Consider the following 23,233-nt stretch of genomic DNA (forward strand, 5'->3'; position numbering starts at 1 on the left):
AATTTAAAAAAAGCACAAACACAGAAAGTCCACGACACAACATAACATAAATGGCACCAAGGTGAGGAAGGCACCATAGTCCAGCCAGCCTCCCTTCAGATATCTAGGTCTACTCGTATGTGTCCCAGCTAACCCTCTAATCCACATATTTAACAAAGCTTCTGATCATCTACGCTTCCTCATGTGGCTACGGTCAAATTTTAGCAATTAAAGTTTTAGAAAATATAACAGTAGAGCACAGGAACTGGCCCTTCAGCACACAATGCCCATGCTGAACATGATGCCAACTTATTACCTCTGCCTACATAAGATCTGTAGATGGTTTATGCATGCAACCTATAATGTAGCTACCTCAATACCACTAACCACGCCCAGTCATCTCAGTATAACTGTGATATCTTCCCCTTGCTCCTCCCTTGGTTCCAGTATGCCTGAAGACTAGATGCAGTCAGTACTGGGACGTGTTTGACATGTGCCTTTATTAAAGACTCAGTAAAGTAACAGTGTGTCAGACTGGACTCCTTTACAAGATCATTACTGCATTCCCTGCATATCTATGTGCCTATCTAAAATGCCACTATTGTATCTGCCTTCGCCTCCCCTGGCAGCACATTCAAGGTATCCACCACACTGTGTAGTAAATATGCCCACACATTTACCCTCATTTAATTTTTTTGGTTCTCACTTTAAAGCTATGCACTCTAGTTGTTAATATTTTCAATTTGGGGAATAGTTTTTGACTGTCTACCCTATCTATGCCACTCATAAATGTATATACTTCTGTCGGGTTTTCCTACAGCCTCCTTTTGTGATGCACTTTGGATATTTCACCGCATTAAAGGCACTATGTAAAAGCTATTGCACTGATTATTCCCTTCTCTCATCTTGATCTGTACATGGATTGGACCAGATCAAAGTTTTCCTTACTCATTACATTAATGTAAAGAGAACATTTACTTTTAGGTGCTAAGATTTGATCCTCTTAATCTGAGTAAAGGAAGACAAGTAACCTTTGAGTTTTTAGAACTACACTAGAAGTAATTTCTAAATCTATGCTTTTCAAAGGTGCAGTCTAGTTGACACACACCTCTATGTCCCTTTGTTCAAAAGCTGGAGTGGTCCACCAGAAACAGAACAGAGAAAAGCAGATAGGTGGTAAATGCACCTCAGGCAACAAACAGGAAATTAGATTTTTCAGCTAGCATTCTGACTTACATTGCTCTGTATGTTCATCATGTTCTTGGACAGTACTAAACTCATGGCATCAGGCATATAGGTATAACTGTGGGGCGGTTTGTTGTAGTAAACATTACTAGCCACCTCCTGTGACTTCTTGGCAGCAGTGATGTTGATCATGTCCACTGGTGTGTGATACTTGGTCTTGCTCTTCTCGTAGTCTTTTTTATATTCACGATCAGATTGAATCTTGGCTATACGCATGGAATGGACCAACTTGGGGTCATCTTTGAGGCTACGGAACCCAACGTGTTTACCCTTTGCTTCCTCGTAAGCCTTCTTATACTTAATCTGTGAAAGGAATCATTCAAATGACATTGGAAAATATTATGTTATGACTACTTATCTCAGCATTAAAGCAACCGGCCATTCTAGCATGGCTACAAGCAAATTTAAATGTTGCTGGACCCCATTTGCTTTTTCTAGACAGTAATTGGCAATCTCATAGGAAACATCACAGCATTTGTAGTGAAATTGGACTTCCTAATATTAATTTACCATGTTTGGATGTAAAATCTTTTTTGATGTTTTGATGTAGCAGTAATATAGTTTGGTCAAGCATTAAATCTGATGAAATATAACCATATAACAATTACAGCACGGAAACAGGCCATCTCGGCCCTTCTAGTCTGTGCCGAACACATATTCTCCCCTAGTCCCATCTACCTGCATTCAGACCATAACCCTCCATTCCTTTCCTGTCCATATAACTATACAATTTATTTTTAAATGATAAAATCGAACCTGCCTCCACCACCTTCACTGGAAGCTCATTCCACACAGCTACCACTCTCTGAGTAAAGAAGTTCCCCCTCATGTTACCCCTAAACCTCTGTCCCTTAATTCTCAAGTCATGTCCACTTGTTTGAATCTTCCCTACTCTCAGTGGGAAAAGCTTATCCACGTCAACTCTGTCTATCCCTCTCATCATTTTAAAGACCTCTATCAAGTCCCCCTTAACCTTCTGTGGTCCAAAGAATAAAGACCTAACTTGTTCAACCTTTCTCTGTAACTTAGTAGCTGAAACCCAGGCAACATTCTAGTAAATCTCCTCTGTACTCTCTCTTTGTTGACATCCTTCCTATAATTAGGCGACCAAAATTGTACACCATACTCCAGAATTGGCCTCACCAATGCCTTGTACAATTTTAACATTACATCCCAACTTCTATACTAATTGCTCTGATTTATAAAGGCCAGCACACCAAAAGCTTTATTTACCACCCTATCTACATGAGATTCCACCTTCAGGGAACTGTGCACAGTTATTCCTAGATCCCTCTGTTCAACTGCATTCCTCAATTCCCTACCATTTACCATGTACGTCCTATTTTGATTTGTCCTGCCAAGATGTAGCACCTCACACTTATCAGCATTAAACTCCAGCTGCCATCTTTCAGCCCACTCTTCCTAAATGTGGCCTAAATCTCTCTGTAGTCTTTGAAAATCTACTTCATTATCCACAACACCACCTATCTTAGTATCATCTGCATACTTACTAATCCAATTTACCACAGCATCATCCAGATCATTGATATACATGACAAACAACAGTGGACCCAACACTGGTTCCCTGAGGCACCCCACTAGTCACTGGCACCCCCACTAGTCACTGGCCTCCAACCTGACAAACAGCCATCCACCATTACTCTCTGGCATCTCCCATTCAGCCACTGTTGAATCCATCTTGCAACTCCACCATTAATACCCAACAATTTAACCTTCTTAACCAACCTTCCATGAGGAACCTTGTCAAAGGCCTTACTGAAGTCCATATGTACAACATATATGGAAATGGTGGACCAAAATAAATTTCCAAACAATGGAAGACTACCTTTATGAAATTCTATAACAGCATTATCAAACCAATGTGCAAAATCAACTTCACAAAGAAACACTCTTTAAATACTCCAAATTATAAACAATCTACAATTATTTATATATATATTTGGAAATTTATATATATATATATATTTCCAAATATATATATACATAATTGTAGATTGTTTATTAATTTGGAGTATTTAAAGAGTGTTTCTTTGTGAAGTAGATTTTGCACAATAGTTTGATAATGCTGCTATAGAATTTCATAAAGGTAGTCTTCCATTGCACACGATGGTTCCCTTCTCTCTCAAACCTAAATAACTCTAAACTCCCAAAGGTGCAGCATTCACAGTTAAAATAAAAATATGAATTTGAAATGGATGTACATCATATCAGCTCAACCAACTCACACCTTGCTGTTGTCTCCCTACTTTATATAAAGACTCTACTTACACCTGCCCTTGATGACATTAGACTTTAGAGATAAAGCAGGGAAATAGGCCCTACAGCCCACCGAGTCCGTGCCGACCAGCGATCATTGCCAGCACTAGCACAATCCTACACATTTAGGGCCAATATACTTTCTTTTTTTTAAACTGTAGCCAATTAACCTATAAACCTGCACGTCTTCAGAATGTGGGAAGAAACTGGAGAAAACCCACGCGGTTATAGGGAGAACGTACTGGAGAAACACCGTACAGACAGCACCCATATTCAAGATCGTACCCGGGTCTCTGGCGCTGTAAGGCCGCAACTCTACCACTGTGCCATTGTGTCGAGTAGATATTGCTGACAATGTTATGATCCTTATTATTACCAATATAGAGCCAATTCTTTTATGATAAAATAATTTGATTTAATTATAATGGCTTGCCTAAACTTAAAAGTAACTGTATGAAAAATACCATGTATCCGTTTTTCATGTATAGTAGCTTCTGAACGTTTTTATCGTCTATGGCCTAAACTTGCATCAAACCTGGAAATGTTGTTTCTTTGTGCTAATGTCAAAATCAGTACCCAAGTTCAATAAATTCAATCTCATCTCCAGCTCTCTTTCTACCTTAGCCATACCAGATGCTACAAGGGAATGTAAAATAAAGAGGGAACAAATGTAATAAAATAATAATAATCTTTGAACATTGCATACTTACATCACTAGCATTGTGCCGCCAAGCTTTAGCTGCGACAATTGGAATAGCATCAGAGGTGAGGTGATATCCCTTTGCCAAATCTTTTTTCCATGCTTTTTTGTAGCAGTTCTGCAAAGAAAAATGATATTTAATTCAATTTACTCATAAAGGAAGCATACAAATAAGTGTAGAATTACATACATAACAAATGTGCATGTGTCATCGAATCATGCAGCGTAAAGATGAGGCCTTTTGGCCCACCTCGTCCATGCCAACACTGATGCCTATCTGCACTAATTCCATTTGTCTGCATTAAGCCCATACCCCTTTACACCCTTCCTATCCGTGCACTTTTAAACAATATAATTTTATCTGCCTCTCCCAACTCCTCTTGTTCGTTCCAGATTATCCAACATCCAGCTCGTTCCAGATTACCACAACCCTCATTGTGAACTATTTACCCCTCAAATCTTGTTTACATTTCTCTCCTTGGATCTTAAACCTCTAAACAGCTCAACATCCATCCTGCCATGGCCCATTGGAATATTTGATGCTTCATTAGATCACCCCTCATTCTCCTGAACTCTGTACCTTTGTTCATTTAGATCGCAAATGACTGTGCATTTCTTTGGTAGAAAAGGTGGCAGCATTATTAGAACAGATCGATTGAAAGAGATACCTACATCACTGGCATTTATAGCATTGCTTTTGGCCAGTAGAATTTCGGGCACATCTAGAGGATAGCTATACTTGTGCAAGGTCTTCTCATCCTTAGCTTTGTAGTTTATCTAGAAATTTAAAAAAAAAGACACATGTGAGACTGTGGTGTTTAGACATTACTAGCATTTACAATAACTGTTCAGATCAGCAGGCTGCCAAAATTGGGAAACTTATAAATGAAATGTGAAAGAAAAATGTCAAGTAAACGGGTGGCATAACTTATGTTTCACTTTTATTATTGTACCTGTAGTATTGTTCCGAAAAGATCAAACGCATATGATCACTAACTGCAGTTTACAAAGCTTAGTGCATGGTCTGTGATCAATCAGTTTAACTGATACACTGGTGAAGAAAGGATAATATGAAGATGTGCAAAAAACACCATGATTCTCCACAGACATGCGGAAGAGCATGTGCAGGTCATGGTGAGTAGTATAGCTTATGATGCTCTCTGGTTAGTTTACAGTACTCACTACAGTAGTCTATCACGATGCTATAAACAATAATAGCACTATCTACATTTTTTTCTACAAATGCGCCAGAAAGTCTTAAAACTGCAAAATTACAGTAAATATAAAACAAGGCTGAATGATGGACCTGAATAAGGTAGATATCAAATCCTATGTCTAATATTTGCCCATTGACAATATTTGGCATTGAGGCATTATCTAGAAGGCTGGAGAATCTGCTCCTGTTAGGGTAAAGCAGTGAATTATTTTATTCATGATTTCCCTCAGTATGGGATTATGTCTATAGCTGGAGGGTGAGGCAGGAAATCATTGTTACGAGGCTGTGGTGGACAACTCCGCCTCCGCTACAAGGCAAAGTTTATTTCCATTGTGGACTAGTTTATTTCCTCTCCAAAGGGCAACTGTTAAAGAAAACTGCCTTTTTGTAAGTATTCCCAACATGGTTTAACCAAGAACAAATGACACTGTGAAAATTATAGGGAGACAAAATATAGGGAACATTAAAGAGAACATAATTAATAATAAGTTTTCACTTCAATCACAAAACCTTATTTCTTTTACCTGGGCTTTTAGAAATGTTTAACCCATGAACTTGTTAATTGGGATGTTTGACACCTAAACCGTAGTACATTGAATGCAAGCTGCATAAGCACATACCTTTCATATCTGGTGTTAAAGATAACTGATCAAATATTTCATTTCACCAGGTTTTCTATTAAAATAAAATAAATGTTTTGCAATATCCACTGTATCGTAGTTATTAGCAACAAGCAATTCCTCTCAGGTACGCTGCGTGTCAAGCGGCATCCATGAAGAGAAAAGATTGGTTGACATTTCAGTTTGAAACCCTGCATCAGGACCTCAGTTGACCATTCTTTCTCCCCACAGGTGTTATTCAACCTGTTACGTTCCTCCCACGGATTGTTTGTTGCTCCAGTTTTCAACATCGTCAGCCTCTCGTGTCTCTGTCTTAAACTGTTATTATTCCTGATAACCTACAGAGAAGAGCTATTCCGAGTAATGTTCTACTTACATCACTCCGCTGTGCTTGATTGATCTTTGCCAGCAGTGTTCCTGGGGAGTCCTCTATTGAAGTGAATTTAAACGTGTGAGGGGGCTGGCGGTATTTGTTCTGCAAGGAAAAAGTAAAGACCATTTTTATGAACCCACGGTGCTGTCTGACTTTAAATTCTGTACGGCATATTGATGGATGCATTCTTTAAACACATGTGGTTTTTTTCTCCATCCTATTTGAAGGATGAATGTTTGAAGGCTGCTGTGGGAAAAGCCAAATCCAAAGCTAGCTTTTGTGCTTCGGTGCGGTGACCTACCTCATTGAGGATATCCATAGCCTTCTTGGCCGTCTGAACATCCAACGAGCCATAAGGAGACCAACCAATGCCCTTTTGCCAGTTGTTGTAATCTGATTTATAAAGAACCTGTCATGAAAATGCAATAGAGGGAATATGGTTTACCAAAGGTTAAATACACGAAATATTGAAAATGAATACTGAAACTCTAATGCATCAAATTTCTCCCTTGCACAATATCATATGTCAGAAATACACCGACCTTATCCCAAGTGATAATGGAAATCACAGAAATTTCCCAATCTGACGGCCCATTGTTCCAATCTAGCCAAAAAATAATCGCTTAAGGCTAATTCCATGTCAAGGCGGTAGTTCTGACAATGGAGCACTCAATGTGCTCGTCTGGCTAGTTTTTAAACATGATGATGGTTTCTGCCTCTGGCACCTCTGTCAATTGTTATTTGAGTAGAAAAAAACTTTTTGTAACTCGCTGTTAAATGTACTTCAACTCACTTTAATTTATGCTCATAATTGCTCATGCTCAACTAAACTAAAGCCCTGCCAGGTTTTCCATCTGACTGCAAATCCCTATCTCTGGCAACATATTTGTAAATCTCCTCTACACCCTCTAGTACATCACATCCTTCCTGGACAGGGTGATCAGAACTGTACACTGAACTCAAACTATGTTTTACACGTTTAGAACTCAGAACGTAGAACATAAAACAGTACAGGACAGGAACTGGCCCTTCTGCCCGTAATATCTGTGTCGAACATGATGCCAAGATCATCTATCTGCGCATAATCCATATCCCTCTATTCCCTGCACATCCATGTCCCTATCCAAAGTATCTTAAATACCATTATCATATTTGCCTCCACAACCACACCCGGCCGTATGTTCCAGGCACTCACTGCCCTCTGTGTAAAGAAACTTGCCCTGCACATCTCCTTTAAACTTTGCCACCTAACTTAAAGCTACACCCTCTAGTATTTGACATTTCCATCCTGGGAGCAAGGTCCTGACTACCTACCCTATATATATATATATACCTCTCATAATTTTATACACTTCTATCTTCTGAATGGATACCATAAATAATTTAAAGAGAAAGTAACAAAAATGATACAGAGCAATAGGTAACATACTAACGTACTAACATTTCTGACAAATCCTCCCAGTTCGTATTTGCAAAATTTCACAATGTGGTTTAAACTGATGTGTTAAAGAGGTGCTTACATCGCTTTGCAAACTGTAGGCATTCTTCGCCAATCTGAGAAGCAAACCATCAGGAGGCATAAAGTAACGACTTTTCGGTTGCTTATAGTTGGTGTTGCTGGCAATATCTTGAGCCTTCTTGGCCTGGGAGACGTTGATCATGTCAAGTGGAGTATGATATTTGGTCTTTGTACTTTCATAGTCTTTTTTATACGCACGCTGAAGAGAGGAAATAAATGTGGTCAATTTTGAGTTTCTCTGCAAAATGTACATTATTGAAACTTGAAAAAACAGCAGTATCCAATTTACATGCGAGGTAACGAGCTCAGACATGTCAACAGTTCACGGATTAATTTGGTTTAGTTTAGTTCAGCTTAGTTTAGAGATACAGCGCAGTAACAGGCCCTCCGGCCCACTGAGTCCATGTGACCCCCGTACACTAGCACCATCCTACACATTAGATAGATAAATAAATAGATAAATACTTTATTAATCCCCTTTTCAAGGAAATTCAGATGTCCTTGCAGCACACTAATAAAAATACAACATAACATTAAAGAAGAAATGTAACATTAAAACATAAAAACATTAGGGATAATTTACTATTTTCACCAAACCAAATAACCTATAAACCTGTATGTATTTGGTGTGTGGGAGGAAACCGGAGCACCCGGGGGGAAACCTATGCCATCATGGAGAGAACATACAAACTCCATACAGACAACACCTATAGTCGGGCTTGAACCCAATCTCTGGCACTGCAAGGCAGTAACTCTACCATTGTGCCACTGTACCCCCTCTGGCCTAGAAATGGGCTGCACTGTTATATTTGTATTTATGTGTTTTGGCCATTAAGTTGGAACATTCAAAGTGTGATGTAAATAAATATGATTCTAATGAAAATTGTTATGTACATCTCAAATGTATAAATATATGTTAGGTTTGCCTTTCATTAAATTTCCTTGGTGCCAAGTTTAGTTTAGATGTTTAGAGATGCAGCATGGAAACAGGCCCTTCAGTCCACCGAGCCCATGCTGACCATCAATCATCCACGTACACTGGTTCTATGTTATCACAGTTTTGCATCATACACACTAGGGACAATTTACAGAAGCCAATTAACTTCCAAGCCTGTATTTTTTTTTTTGGAATGTGGGAGAAACCAGAGCACCCGGAGAAAACCCACGTGGTCACAAGGAGAATGCACAAACTCTGCACAGATACAACCTGCAGTCAGGATTTAACTTGGGCCCCTGGCGCTGTGAGGCAGCAGCTGTACAGCTCCTCTGCTTCACTAAAGTCTTTCATGGATGGAAATTCACCTCTCTGACCCAGTCTGGTCTATATATGTACTCGTTCTGAAATGATCTAACAGCTTATAAGAAAATTAAGGATGGACAATAAATGCTAGCCTTGCCAGCAAACTCCACAACCCTTGATAAATAAAGAAATGTCAGGTGATTGTAGGACTAACCAGGGAAATTGCCACTTTCCAGTAAGTTCAGATTAAATGAGTTGTAAGAAAGCTGGAATTTCACCATATTACTTTGAATTTCCTCATGCCAATGTGCTGAAGTGCAATTTTTTTCTTAGCATCTCAATTAATAGCATGTCTGAAATGGATAACTTAATATCAGGAAGAGCATGTTTTAATCTATGCTGTGAGGCTCCATTGAAGCCACATCAAGTAGTTTAGTGCTCGTGTCCCAAGCTTAGGCCTTTTCCCACTCACCTCACTCTGCATCTTTGCCACATGCACAGAGTGCAAGATCTTAGGGTCGTCTTCAATGCATTGAGCTCCAATGTGTTTCCCGCGAGACTTTTCGTAGGCTTTCTTATATTTCACCTAAAGGAGAAACATTTCCAGCTTTAATGCAACAGAAACACGATTTCAAAATGGGATTTAAAATCTAACTGTAATTATTTTATTTATTCTTTGCAAGCAAATGTTGTTGAGAAAGTTAGATAAGGAAAAGCCAGTGTAGCTTCTAGACTAAGTTCAGTGCCAAATAAACTTGTTCTGTCTTGTCTTGGCAATGTATCTTATCGCCAACATCCAATAAACTAGTTCTAATGAAAGATCACCATCTTAAAACTTGACACATTTTTTGGTGCTTTCTCTCCATTAGATGATGGATTAGTATCTTTCAGGTACTTCAAATACTTTGTATTTTATTTCAAAGAAACTAAAATGTGAATCTTTCTAGTCTGGCTCCATGAGGGCTGACACTAGTAACACCACGGAAAATTCAGACCCCAGAGATTGCTTCCAATCATTTTCCTCTGAACAGGAGAATTGCTTTGGAAGTACAGACACTCCCTGGGTTACATGAGGGTTGCAAGAACAGTCTGTACCCTCTAAGTTGCAAACACTATCAGCTGAGATCACAAATGTTGCATTTGTCATTTACACAACTACATATTTGTGCAGGTCATAGATAATTTTAGATCTTAGTTGGACCTTAGTTCTAATTAATTATTTAGTGCTGATCTGTACTACAGGTTCTAAACATGCGGAACCACAGAATGTATGGCTAATAAGTTTCAAGCTATAGTTCTAGCTGTACCACTGTGACTCATGAGCAAGACCTAACTAACCAGTCGGTTTTCTCTCATCCAGCAGTTTTGTGAGTGAATCTATTGTAACGCCTAGGTTTGCAGGCTATATTCTACACACCAATCTTAACAATTTTGGACTCTGCATTTTCTTAGTTTTTTCTATTCCGCATCCATCTCTGATCTTACAGGTTTATTATTTGCATTTTCCACTGCATTCTTCATCATGCATCATTTTATTACTATTATATCTTTTCAATGCATCACCGGGATGATCTTTGTGGTTCACCAAGCAGCGTTTCCTGTCTTCTGAAGATAGAGACAAAAAGCTAGAATAACGCAACGGGTCAGACAGCATCTCTGGCAAAAAGGAATAAGTGCTGTTTCAGGTCCGACCCTTCTTCAGAGTGAGAGTCAGGGGAAAGGAAACACCTTTGCTCCGTCTGCCTGGACCTACCTAAACCTACACTTTAATTACCCTTCCCATTCCCACACTGGCTTTTCTGTCCTGGGCCTCATCCATTGCAAGTGTAAGGCCAAATGCAAATTGGAGGAACAGCACCTCATATTTTGCTTGGGCAGCTAACAGTCCAGCGGTATGAATTTTGATTTTATCCAACTTCAAGTAATCCTTGCATCCCCTTTCTCTCTGTCCCTTCCCCACTCAAGTTGTACTAGCTTCAAAGTCATCTTATTGAGTACTATTGGCTGTGTTGTTTTCACCTAGCTCACAGCTATCAATGTCCTTTATCATCGTTACTTTATTACATATCTTTCATTCTTTTGTTCTATGCCTCTCAATATCACCATCTTTATCTCTTGTTTCCCTTTCCCCTGACTCTCAGTTTGAAGAAGGTTCCGGAACCAAGCATCACCTATTCATTTTCTCCAGAGATGCTGTCTGACCCGTTGAGTTACTCCAGCTTTTAGTGTCTATTTTCAATTTAAACCAGCATCGACCATTCCTTCCAACACATTTCCTCTCTTCCCATCATTTTACAAAAACAAATGACTGGATCAATGAGAGTCAACGTCTCTGAATATGCCTCCCCCCTCGACTCCGTTCAAGGACCCAAGCAATCGTTCCAGGTGCGACAGAGGTTTACCTGCATCTCTTCCAACCTCATCTATTGCGTCCGCTGCTCTAGATGTCAGCAGATCTATAACGGTGAGACCAAGCAGAGGTTGGGCGATCGTTTCGCCGAACACCTCTGCTCGGTCCGCAATAACCAAGCTGACCTCCCGGTGGCTCAGCACTTCAACTCCCCCTCCCACTCCGTCTCCGACCTCTCTGTCCTGGGTCTCCTCCATGGCCACAGCGAGCAGCACCGGAAATTGGAGGAACAGCACCTCATATTCCGTTTGGGGAGTCTGCATCCCAGGGGCATGAACATCGAATTCTCCCAATTTTGTTAGTCCTTGCTGTCTCCTCCCCCTCCTCAGCCCCCCTGCTGTCTCCTCCCATCCCCCAGCCTTCGGGCTCCTCCTCCTCCTTTTCCCTTTCTTGTCCCCGCCCACCCCCGTCCCCGATCAGTCTGAAGAAGGGTTTCGGCCCGAAACGTTGCCTATTTCCTTCGCTCCATAGATGCTGCTGCACCCGCTGAGTTTCTCCAGCTTTTTTGTGTAATCTCTGAATATGCGCCTGTGTTATGCCATCTTAGCCTCAGATAAAGAATTCACTCATTTTCTATAGAATAGACACATCCAGAATATGACCCTAGCATTTTATGGATCCAGTTGGACAATCTGCTCAATTATAGCAATTTACATAGATTTACAAGGATCATATCATGAGCCTGCAGATGTGGCACACCATACATTTGCAATACATTATATAGACATGCCACTATGACAACTGGGGAGTTTAAATTCAAATAATCAAATTAAATGTGGAATTACCAGATTGTCACAAAAAAAACAAACATCTTTTTCACTCATTGGAAATCAGCCATACTTACCCTGTGAGTGATATGTAAATCATATTTTCTGATATTTATACACAACACTCGAGGAGGCCATTTGGCCCATCAAGTCTATTCTGGCCAAGGCCAAACCCATGAGTCCCACTCCCACATTGATAACCAATAACGTATTCTCTCACACATGTCCACTAATATCTACCCACCCCAATTCTCTCACTACCTTACTGTAGAAGTAAGATACAGCAGTTAATTCACTTAACAACCAGCACATCTTTGGGATGAGAGAGGAAACCAAAACAGGAATTCCCATGCAATCAAGTGCAAAGCCAACATAGATAGTACTGAACTCATGCCTCGCTATTTTGTTGACCCTTAAGTGCCGACTCAAATGGCCTAACAATCCTTTCAGTTCAGGGAATAAATAAGTTTACTAAATGCTGGATTTGCCAGAGATAACCAGATGATGTGAATAAACAAATAAAAACAAAGAATTTGTAAGTATAACCCATAAATTCAACCTGATCCATGATAGCATACAAAATATTCAGCCCCCATATTTCTGGACTGTATTCAACACCATTTTCTTTACTTTTTTTAATATTTACTCACTTCCCCTTAAATGTATCAATATAATCACTTCAACTATGCATATAATAGCAGTTCCTATATGACTTTTAGGAATAAACCATTTGCACCTCATGTTGAGTTAGGAAAAACTTGCAGTTACTCACATCACTTGCAATATGTTGGTGTGCCTTAGCTGCTATAATCGGTATGGCATCCATTCTGATATTGCAGTGCTTGGCTTTATCGGTATTCCAATCATATTTGTAGCAATTCTAAAAAGGAGAGAAAAAAAAATCAGGCCATAAAACAGGACAGTGCTTTATGCCCTTTGAATGATCGTACAAAGGAACGTTTCACCTTAATAGGATATGATCCATAGGCAGGAATTTAAAACATTAAGAATTACGGTTTGGTGAAGGGGCTAATTCCAAAATGTAAATTTCCAGGTCTTGTAAAACTGGGACAAAATGTGGGAATCTAACATGCCCACAGACCATAGAAAAATTAGTTTAAATATAAACTGAGATCAACGTGAACACTACGATATGATGCAAATTCATGTATGTATAGCATACGAGAATGTTGGAAGAATTTTTGTACAGTTCTTGTTTTGTATCTATTTTTTATTCAGAATAAAGTTTGTTTCGATTTTAAAAATTGCATTTCCCAAGTGTCTCATCATCATTACAGATCGAAAGGACATACTCCCAATGTTTCTCCCATTGTGATGCGAACTGAAATATTCTCCTCTGTAAACTGTGCAATTTCAAGTTATCTCACCAACATGTTTCCTGTCGTATAAAATGTTGGGGCACAGTTCCTGGTTTAGTTTAGTTTCATTTTGAGATACAGCGTGGAAACAGGCATTTCGGCCCACCGAGTCCACACCGACCAGCAATTGTCCATACACTAACACTATCCTACATACTATAGACAATTTACAATTTTAACAGAAGGCAAATTAACCTACGTTTGTGGAATGTGGAAGGAAACCCGGGGAAAACCCATGCAGTCATAGCGAGAACGTACAAACTCGTACAGATCCCTGCTTTTGTCTATAGTTACCGTGCTAATTAACCCTTTTATGCTTGCGTCCTTTCCCTCAGCTTATTAGAAACACTCTAGCGGCACTTGCTGTGTATGGCCCATTGACACAGATTTGGATCACCAAGGGAGATAAGAGATTGCCTGTCCACTGTTGAGGAAGATAGACACAAAATGCTGAAGTAACTCAACGGGACAGGCAGCATCTCTGGAGAGAAGGAATGGGTGACATTGCAGATCGCAATCTGAAACGTCACCCATTCCTTCTCCACAGAGATGCTACCTGTCCCGCTGAGTTACTTCAGCATTTTGTGTCTATCTTCGGAGTAAACAAGTATCTGCAGTTCCCGATGTTAGGGAAGTCCAGGACAAGGGGTCACAGCTTAAGGATAAGGGGGAAATCCTTTAAAACCGAGATGAGAAGAACTTTTTTCACACAGAGAGTGGTGAATCTCTGGAACTCTCTGCCACAGAGGGTAGTTGAGGCCAGTTCATTGGCTATATTTAAGAGGGAGTTAGATGTGGCCCTTGTGGCTAAGGGGATCAGGGGTTATGGAGAGAAGGCAGGTACGGGATACTGAGTTGGATGATCAGCCATGATCATATTGAATGGCGGTGCATGCTCGAAGGGCCGAATGGCCTACTCCTGCACCTAATTTCTATGTTTCTATGTTTCTTCCTACACATTGTTGAGAAAGCCTTATGTTCATCCTGTTGAAGGGAGTGAAGATGAAAATTACCCCAATTAATTTGAAATTAATAAACAAATGCTGTTTAAAAGAGTATGTGAAAAGCAGCATTCCACAAAATGATTCTCCACTCTTTATTTTGGAAGTTCATAAAATTATAGCGTATTTTGATACCAAGCACAATTCAAACAGAGATTCATTCATCCTGACAGATTCTTTGTTTAAAATAATCTCACACAGCCAATTTAGGAGTTCAGTATCTACTTACATTGCTTAGATTGTAGGCATTCACTCTGGACTGGATGAAAAAGGGATCATCGTGGGGAATGTTACATTTGAACTTTTTCTTCTCATAATCTGCTTTGTAATTTAGCTGTAAGAGAGGACAGCAGGAATAGCAAACAATTCATTGAATCTCTATTGTATAATTTAAAACAAAATGTAACACAGATAGTTTGCTCGGTTTGCTTAGCCCTGCTGGGTCTCCCGGTTGCTAACAATTTTAACTTCCCTTCTCATTCTCACCCCGACCTTTCAGTCCTGGGCCTTCTCCTTTGTCAGAGTGCCACATGCAAACTGGAGGAATAGCACCCAAATACTTGGGTAACTAACAACCCAGTTGTATGAGCATTGAATTCTTCAACCGTTAGTTACTCCCCCACCTTCTCCATTTTCCCAGTGCCCCATATGGTACACACTTATTTCTTCAAGTATCCCGCTCCCCTTTCCGCTTCCCCCCTTCCCAATCCCTCCCATCTAGCACCCAAATCCCTTGCTCTGGCTTCATATTTCACCCCTCCTCTCTCTTTATCTCACACCCTTTTTGCCTCCTTTTCAGCTCCAGCCTTTGCCTACCCATCCGCCAAACAAACCTACTGACTAGTATCCACCTTGCCAGGCTTTGTCCCACTTTCACCTCTTTTCCAGCTTTCTCCCCCCCTACTACAATCAATCTGAAGACGGGTCCCCACCAAAATGTCACTATCAATGTCCTCCAGAGATGCTGTCTGACTCGCTGACTTACTCCAGAACTTTGTATTTTTTTTAATACATATCACCAAAAGCTAGGATAAGGAAAGCACTGAATTCAATAATTACACCATGAACAGATAAGCAAAGCTTCTCGTTATGTATTTAGAATTAAAAATGAAAATAGAGAATGATGCAAATACTCGGCCAATCTGGCAGCATCCATGGAGAAACAGAGTTAATGCCGATAAGCTTTCACCAGCTAAATTGCGGGAAATGTCTCCATTTCTTTTTCTCCAGATGCTGCTTCATTTGCTGAATATTTCCAGTATTTTCTGGATATATTTCAGATTTCCAGCATTTTTTATCTGAAGTGCAGACCAAGTCTGCTTCCCCAACACACCCATTCCATACCCGTAGCCCTCACGGGAGGCGTGGTCATCATTGAACTAAATATTTCCAACATTCAATGGGTCCCATCTTTGTGATGTATAAGTGAAAGATGGCACATAAATGCAGCTCATAAAATCATTTTGGAGACCATGGACATTTTCATCTAACCATTGGAAACTATACACCTCCTTATTTTGGAATTACATTTCTACCTAAGGTTGTATAAAATCCTAAGCTATGCATCTGAAATTAGTATCTGCAATACTTTCCAAATGGATATTGAAAGATCATTAGGTCAAGTTACAGGAGGAACAACAAAAGCAATATTATTTAAGAATACTTACATCACTCAACTGTTTGGCATTGATCTGGGCTTGCACCATCACTGGGGAATCCACCACTTGAGTGAACTTGAGTTTATCAGGATGCATTTTATAAACTGGCTGCAATTCAATCAAATTAAACAAAGGTCATTCATATGATTTTGGAACAGACATATTTTAAACCATTAATATCTTTTCATTCATGGATTTAAATATGCGTGACTTCACCAAAACTGAAAAATAACTGAGCCCTTTCATGATTTATGTTCATAAGTGATAGGAGCAATATTAGGCCATTTGGCCCATCAAGTCTATTCGCCCATTCTATCATGACTGATCTATCATTTCCTCTCAATCCCATTCTCCTCCTTCTCACCATAACCCAGACACATGTACTAGTTAAGAATCTATTAATCTCTGTTTAAAAATATCAATTGACGGCCTCCACAGCGTCCTGTGACAATGAATTCCGCAGATTCCACACCCTTTGACTAAAGAACTACCTCCTCATCTCCTTCCGAAAAGTATGTCCATTTATTCTAAGCCTATGATCTCAGGTGAAAATATCCTCTCCACATCAACTCTATTCAGGCTCTATTCACTATTCAGTAACTTTCAATGAGGTTCCCCCTCATCTTTCGAAACTCCAGCGAATAAAGGCGCAGTGCCGTCAAATGCTTATCAAACATTTGTGTATTAATTTGAATCCCTGGGGGAAGTCTAAACCATGTAAAGCCTCTTAATATTGTACAACTGTGAACACCAATGAGAAGCGAAATCTTGTGTGGAGAAATTGGGTTGAAATGGTCGGTTTTCTTCTAAATTTGTAAGGTTTATTATTCTAGTCAACCCTCATTGTAATGTGATCTCCAACAGGGTAGGATCTTAAATTTGTAGTTGTATACTAGCAGAATGATCTAGGTATTCTGGGGCAAGGACGATTTATTAGGAGAAATTAGTTTAATCCTCAATGAAAATTAAAGTAATTAAATTTAATGTGAAATATGGAATAAGAAACTATCAATACTTGCAGCCTACTAGATTGTCGGAAAATCTATCCATTCGATTCAAAGAGAAATTAGGATGGGTAATAAATGCTGGCCCACATTCCATGAATGAATAATTTAAAAGTATCAATAATAAGAATATTTGGTTTATTGAGCAAATTGGGATATTAGTATTAGAACACATTTTGGAGACTTACATCATTACATTGATTGCATTTCTTCATCGCTTCATATTCTGGAGTAAGAGTTTGAGGGAAATAACAGCTTCCTTTATCCAGTTCATAATCTTCCTTATAAGCTTTCTAAAAGAGAAATATGATATTATTAAATTTCAGAGGTATTGAGTCATGCAGCACAGACAGACCCGTTGGCCCAACTCAGCCATGCAATCTAAGATGTCCATTTAAATGGTCCATTGCCCATGTTTGAACCATATCCCTCTAAATCTGCCCTGCATATGCGACATTTAAAATGTATTTAAAATGTTGTTACTGTACCTGCCTCAACCACCTCATCTGGCAGCTTGTTCCATATACCCACCATCCGCTACGTGCAAAGGTTGTCCCTCAAGTCCCTATTTAACCTTTGTCTCCTCCCTTAAACCTACGCCCTCCAGGCACACCATTGGCAATGTATTAGTTGCTGTGGACGTAATATTTGATTACTTACCGCACTTTTCATTGCTTCGACCTTCATACAATGAAGCATGTGTGGATCCTCGTGGCTGCCAATATAGTGGCCCTTCACTTTGTCTTCATAGTTCTGCTTATACTTCACCTAAGATTGGAGAAATCCATCATACTGACGTCAGCCCATTTCAAGAGGTAAACATTGAATCCAAGATTGGAAAGTAACTCGGTGACTTACATCACTATATTCCTTCAGAAGGTGGTCTGTTTTGAATTTTGGAGTATCGCAATAATTAATGCTTGTCCTGGCAGTTTTTTCATAGTCTTCCTTATACAGTCTCTAAAAAAAATGGAACAGTGATAAGTACATACAACAGAAGTTCCTTATTTGACATTCAGTAGAATTTAAATTGGCCATTCCTATGTTCTGTTCTCTCTGTGGCTTCACCAAAACATGTCTTCTTAATTTTCATATTCTCTACGATGATGGGCTCTGTCCATGATATGATTTCACATCCATAACTGTATTTCGGATGGTGGGTATATCTCACAGTCTTCAGAAACATTGGCCCTTTTTCTGAATATCCCTCAAGCTGCACACCTCTCCTTCAAGCTTGTGACCATAATTCCTGCATCTTATATCGAAGCTCCAACCTGCGGATTTCAACATCGAGGAGCTCGCAGTCTCGGGTAGAGACTGACGTCGGGAAGCTCCAAGCCGCAGGAGGTTCGACCAGCCCCGACTTGGGTGTCCGATCGTCCGGCGTAGGGAGCTGAGATCCCCCCCGATACGGAAGCTTGATCGCCTCAAGGCAGAGCGCTCGACCTCCAGTTGCGGGAGCCAAGATCGCCCCGACAACGGAAGATTCGAGTGCCCCGACAGCGGGAGAAATTATTTGGGTGTCTTGTTGCACTTTATTGGTATGACTGTAGAGCAATCTGAATTTCACTGTACCTTAATTGGTACATGTGACAATAAACAAACCTTGCTACCTTGAACTGCAACCTTGACTGCCTCTTTCTGCGGAGATACTGCCTGAGCTTTTAAGTGCTTCCCAAATTTCTCTTGTTATTTCAAATTTCCAGCATTACTAATATTTTGCTTTTACATCTTCAGCAATGACTAATTCCAATCCCCAAACTGTTACCTTTGGATTCCACTGAGGATTTTTTTTTTTTTTAAGGCATCCGCTCACACATCTGCCGTCTGCCCTTAGCTTTTTTATCTGTTCATTTATTCTGTATTTATTCTCTAGAAAGCATACTGTCGGGTTGTATCACAGCTTGGTTTGGAAGAGCTGTGCCCAAGATAGTAAGGAATTGCAAAGAGCTGTGCATGTGGCCCTGTCAATCACACACACCAGAGTTCCCACCAGTGACACCATCTACACTTCATGGTGCCTCAAGGAAGCAACCAACATAATCATACGTCTGTAAGTCATAGGAGAAGAATTAGGCCATACGGCCCATTGAGCCTATTCCGCTATTCAATCATGGCTGATCTATCTTTCCCTCTCAACCCCATTCTCCCGCCTTCTCCCCATAACCCCTGACACACTTACCTGTCAATCTCTAAAAATATCCATTGACTTGGCCTCCACAGCCTATGGCAATGAGTTCCACAGATTCACCACCCTCTGACCAAAGAAATTCCTCCTCATCTCCTTTCTAAAGGCACATCCTTTTATACAGAGGCTGTGCCCTCTGGTCCTAGATTCTCTCACTAGAGGAAACATCCTCTCCACATCCACGCAATCCAGTCTTTTGCCACCCTGGTCATGCCTTTTTCTGCCCAGTCCTGTTGAGCAGCAGATGCAGAAGCTTCAAAGTGCCCACCACCAGACTCAGGCACAGCTTCTTCTCCTCTGCTCATCAGGCTTCTGAACAGTCCTTCCGCAAGCTAATGTGCTGTCTGGTTCACCTCTACCCCATTGCAGATATTGAACTTTGTCCATGGAACTTGTACAATGCTGAAAACTATATTCTGCACTCTGTACCTTTGCTTTACCTATTTTACTTGAGTTAGTTTTGCTTGTATACATCTATAGTATTATCTGACTTTATTGGATAGCATGCAAAACAAATCTTTCACTATGTGGCAATAATAAACCTAACATACCCTTCCATTTTACCAAATTATCTCAACCCTACAGATGTGCCGTAGAAAGCATTTTATCGGGCTGCATCACAGCTTGGTTTGGGGACAGCTCCATCCATGGCCACAAGAAATTGCAGTGAATTGTGGATGATGCCCAGACCATCACACAAACCAACCTCCCTTCCATTGACACAGTTTACACTTCACACTGCCTTGGCAAGGCCAGCAGCATAATCAAGGATGAGTCACACCCTGGCCACTCCCCTCTCCCATCTGGGAAAAGGTATAGAAGTGTAAAAACGCACACCTGCAGATTTAGGGACAGTTTCTTCCTAGCTGTTATCAGGCAACTGAACCATAGTACCACAACTGGAAGACATGCCTGAACTATTATTGACCTCATTGAACATTATTTGCCAGACAATCCTTGATTGGACTACACTGGCTTTACCTTGCACTAAAATATACTCCCTTATCGGGTGTATGGCCCAATTGTAAACATGTATGTTCTTTCAGCTGCCTGGTTAGCATGCAACCGAAGCTTCTCACTGTACCTCAGTACACGTGGCAATAAACCAAACAGATAAACTAAACTGAACTAAGTGTATTTGTTACACAGCTGAGAGGTAAAAGGACATTGTGACTCACATCACTTGCTGATTTCCCGGCAGCCTTGAATTGTCTAAGGAGTGGGTTTTCAGTCGCAGGTAGTGTGTTGTAATCCGTTAGATGTTTGGTCTTTTCATAGTCCTTTTTATATTTTATCTGAAGAAATGAAAGAAAACAAACAAAAAGGATGAGAAGACTGGGTCTCTTTGCTCTTGAAATGTTATGTTTGCAGGTGATATCAAGCAAGTACGGTGGGTTGTCTTGAAATGTTGAGAAGATTCAGGGGATATTAATAGGTGAATAAGTGAATGGGTGAGGACTTGGCAGATGGAATATAATATGAAAAGAAAATCAAGTAATCCACTTTGGGTAGAAAAAGTTTGAGCACTTTTAAATGTTAAAAGATTAGATTTCTAACGGATCCTATATGTCCTTTGCACAAATTACGGAAGGTTACTTTACAGGTTCAGTAAGTAATTAAAAATAAACCAAATAGTATGTTGAGATTGACTGTAAGAGGGTTTGAGTACGAGAGGTGAAATGACTTAGTGTAATGATATAGGGCCCCCTGCTCCTTATCTACTGCAGACTGGACAAAATAGCTGCAACAAAGGTCAACCATATTGATTCCTGTTAACACAGATTGTCTTATAAAGCCAGATCAAACACTTAGGGCCTATACCCTCTTGAGGTTAGACGAATAAGAATTGATCTCATTGAAACGTATATTCTTTATGTGGGGTTTTCAGACTCAATACAGACTCAATAATGGCTGGGGAGTCATAATCTCACCATATAGAACCAACTATTCAGAACTGAGATTTAGACTTTACTGCAGACTTTAGAGATACAGCAAGGAACAGGCCCTTCAGCCCATCAAGGCCACGCTGATCAGTGATCACCCCTTATACTAGCGCTGGGGACAATTTTACAACTAACTGAAGTCTCCAAACCTGTACGTCCAAGAGGACGAATAATTCCAAAGATTTATCATAATGAATAAATTAAATGAATAGTATGGTGTCTATAGAATTCTATACCTCAAAGAAATATAGTGGCTCAATTATTATATTTGAGGCAGAGGTTGATAGGTTGTGGAAGGGAATCAAGGGATATGGAGTTACTGCCACAGAATCGGTATTGGGATTAAAGATCGGACATGTTCTTAGTCGTACTAGGGTCTGCAATGGATTTTTACTGTTTTTTATTTCTGACATTGCTATATTCTTGGGAAAAGCCTTAGTTAAAACAAAACTTTTCACAAGTCTAACGATGCATATTTGATGCAGTGCCTTTGTGAACTGGAAAATTGAGTGTATCAAATTCAAACACTATAACAGATACATTTTAATGAATCAAGGTCCTGGATTATTTCTAAACACATGCCAACAGTATCTTTTGATTATCTTATATTCTTTTCTGTTTCAATAGAGCTATTAAAAATGGACCAAGGATGAACAGTTGATCATTTACCGCACTATATGCATTCCCAGCACGTTTATTGGCTTCATAAACTGGGGTGTCCGTCTGCATGAAGTAAATTTGGTCTTTCATTTCCTCATAGCCAGCATTATACCGTTTCTGATTGAAAGGAGAAGAAAACACACAAACACAGCAGTCGTTTAGATGGTTTGTCATGTTGCAAGGGTTTTCGATAGATACCATCAAAACAAGTGAAGTATGGATATAATTCTATATGTTTCAATAGACAATAGACAATAAACAATAGGTGCAGGAATAGGCCAATCGGCCCTTCGAGCCAGCACCATTCAATGTGATCATGGCTGATCATCCCCAATCAGTACCCCGTTCCTGCCTTCTCCCCTCATCCTAATTTTGTGCAGGACTGGATTCCTGGATTCCATTTTCCTCTGAACTTAAGTTTCCCTCTGATGGTTAGTTATGTACAGACCCCTCGGAAACTATATTATGCACTCTGTATCTTTCTCCTTGTTCTACCTATTGTGCACGAGTTGGCTTGATTGTATTCATTAGGTTAGAGTTTCGAGATGCAGATGCATCCCGTTTAGAGTTTCGAGATGCAGGCCCCTTGGCCCACTGAGGCCATCGATCACCACTTCATATTAGTTAAATGTATACTGCCTACACACCAGAGGCAATTTACAGAGATAAATTAACCTACAAACCCATAGGGGAGGAAACCAGATCACACAGAGGGAGTCCATGTGGTCACAGGGAGCATGCGCAAACTCTGCACAGACAGTACCCGAGGTCAGGATCAAACCTGGGTCTCCAGTGATGTGAGGCAGCAACTCTAAAGTTGCGCCACTGTGCCACCTGCACTATGTATTTATTTATAACATTATCGGATCTGAGCGGGCAAAACAAATTGTTTTATTGTACTTCAGTACATGTGACAATAATAAACCCAAACCCGTTAAAGACCCAAGGATGATTACGAAAGAACTGCAGACGCTGGTATGCATCGAAGGTAGACACAAAATCCTGGAGTAACTCAGCGGGTGAGGCAGCATCTCTGGAGAGAAGGAATGGGTGA

General features: G+C 40.1%; 1 protein-coding gene across 1 annotated transcript in view; it reads right to left on the reverse strand.

Moving 5' to 3' along the window:
* neb (nebulin) overlaps nucleotides 1-23,233 on the reverse strand; it is a 229,493-nt gene that overhangs the window by 178,013 nt on the left and 28,247 nt on the right. The window contains 15 exon segments of the mRNA XM_055638822.1: nucleotides 1,216-1,527; nucleotides 4,212-4,319; nucleotides 4,874-4,978; nucleotides 6,414-6,512; nucleotides 6,712-6,819; nucleotides 7,931-8,128; nucleotides 9,642-9,755; nucleotides 13,119-13,226; nucleotides 14,956-15,060; nucleotides 16,394-16,492; nucleotides 17,577-17,681; nucleotides 18,049-18,156; nucleotides 18,247-18,348; nucleotides 20,755-20,871; nucleotides 22,189-22,296. Of these exon segments, the coding sequence (XP_055494797.1) occupies nucleotides 1,216-1,527; nucleotides 4,212-4,319; nucleotides 4,874-4,978; nucleotides 6,414-6,512; nucleotides 6,712-6,819; nucleotides 7,931-8,128; nucleotides 9,642-9,755; nucleotides 13,119-13,226; nucleotides 14,956-15,060; nucleotides 16,394-16,492; nucleotides 17,577-17,681; nucleotides 18,049-18,156; nucleotides 18,247-18,348; nucleotides 20,755-20,871; nucleotides 22,189-22,296 (1,896 nt within the window).

Source organism: Leucoraja erinacea, chromosome 7 (assembly GCF_028641065.1).
Source record: "Leucoraja erinacea ecotype New England chromosome 7, Leri_hhj_1, whole genome shotgun sequence".
NCBI lineage: Eukaryota > Metazoa > Chordata > Chondrichthyes > Rajiformes > Rajidae > Leucoraja > Leucoraja erinaceus.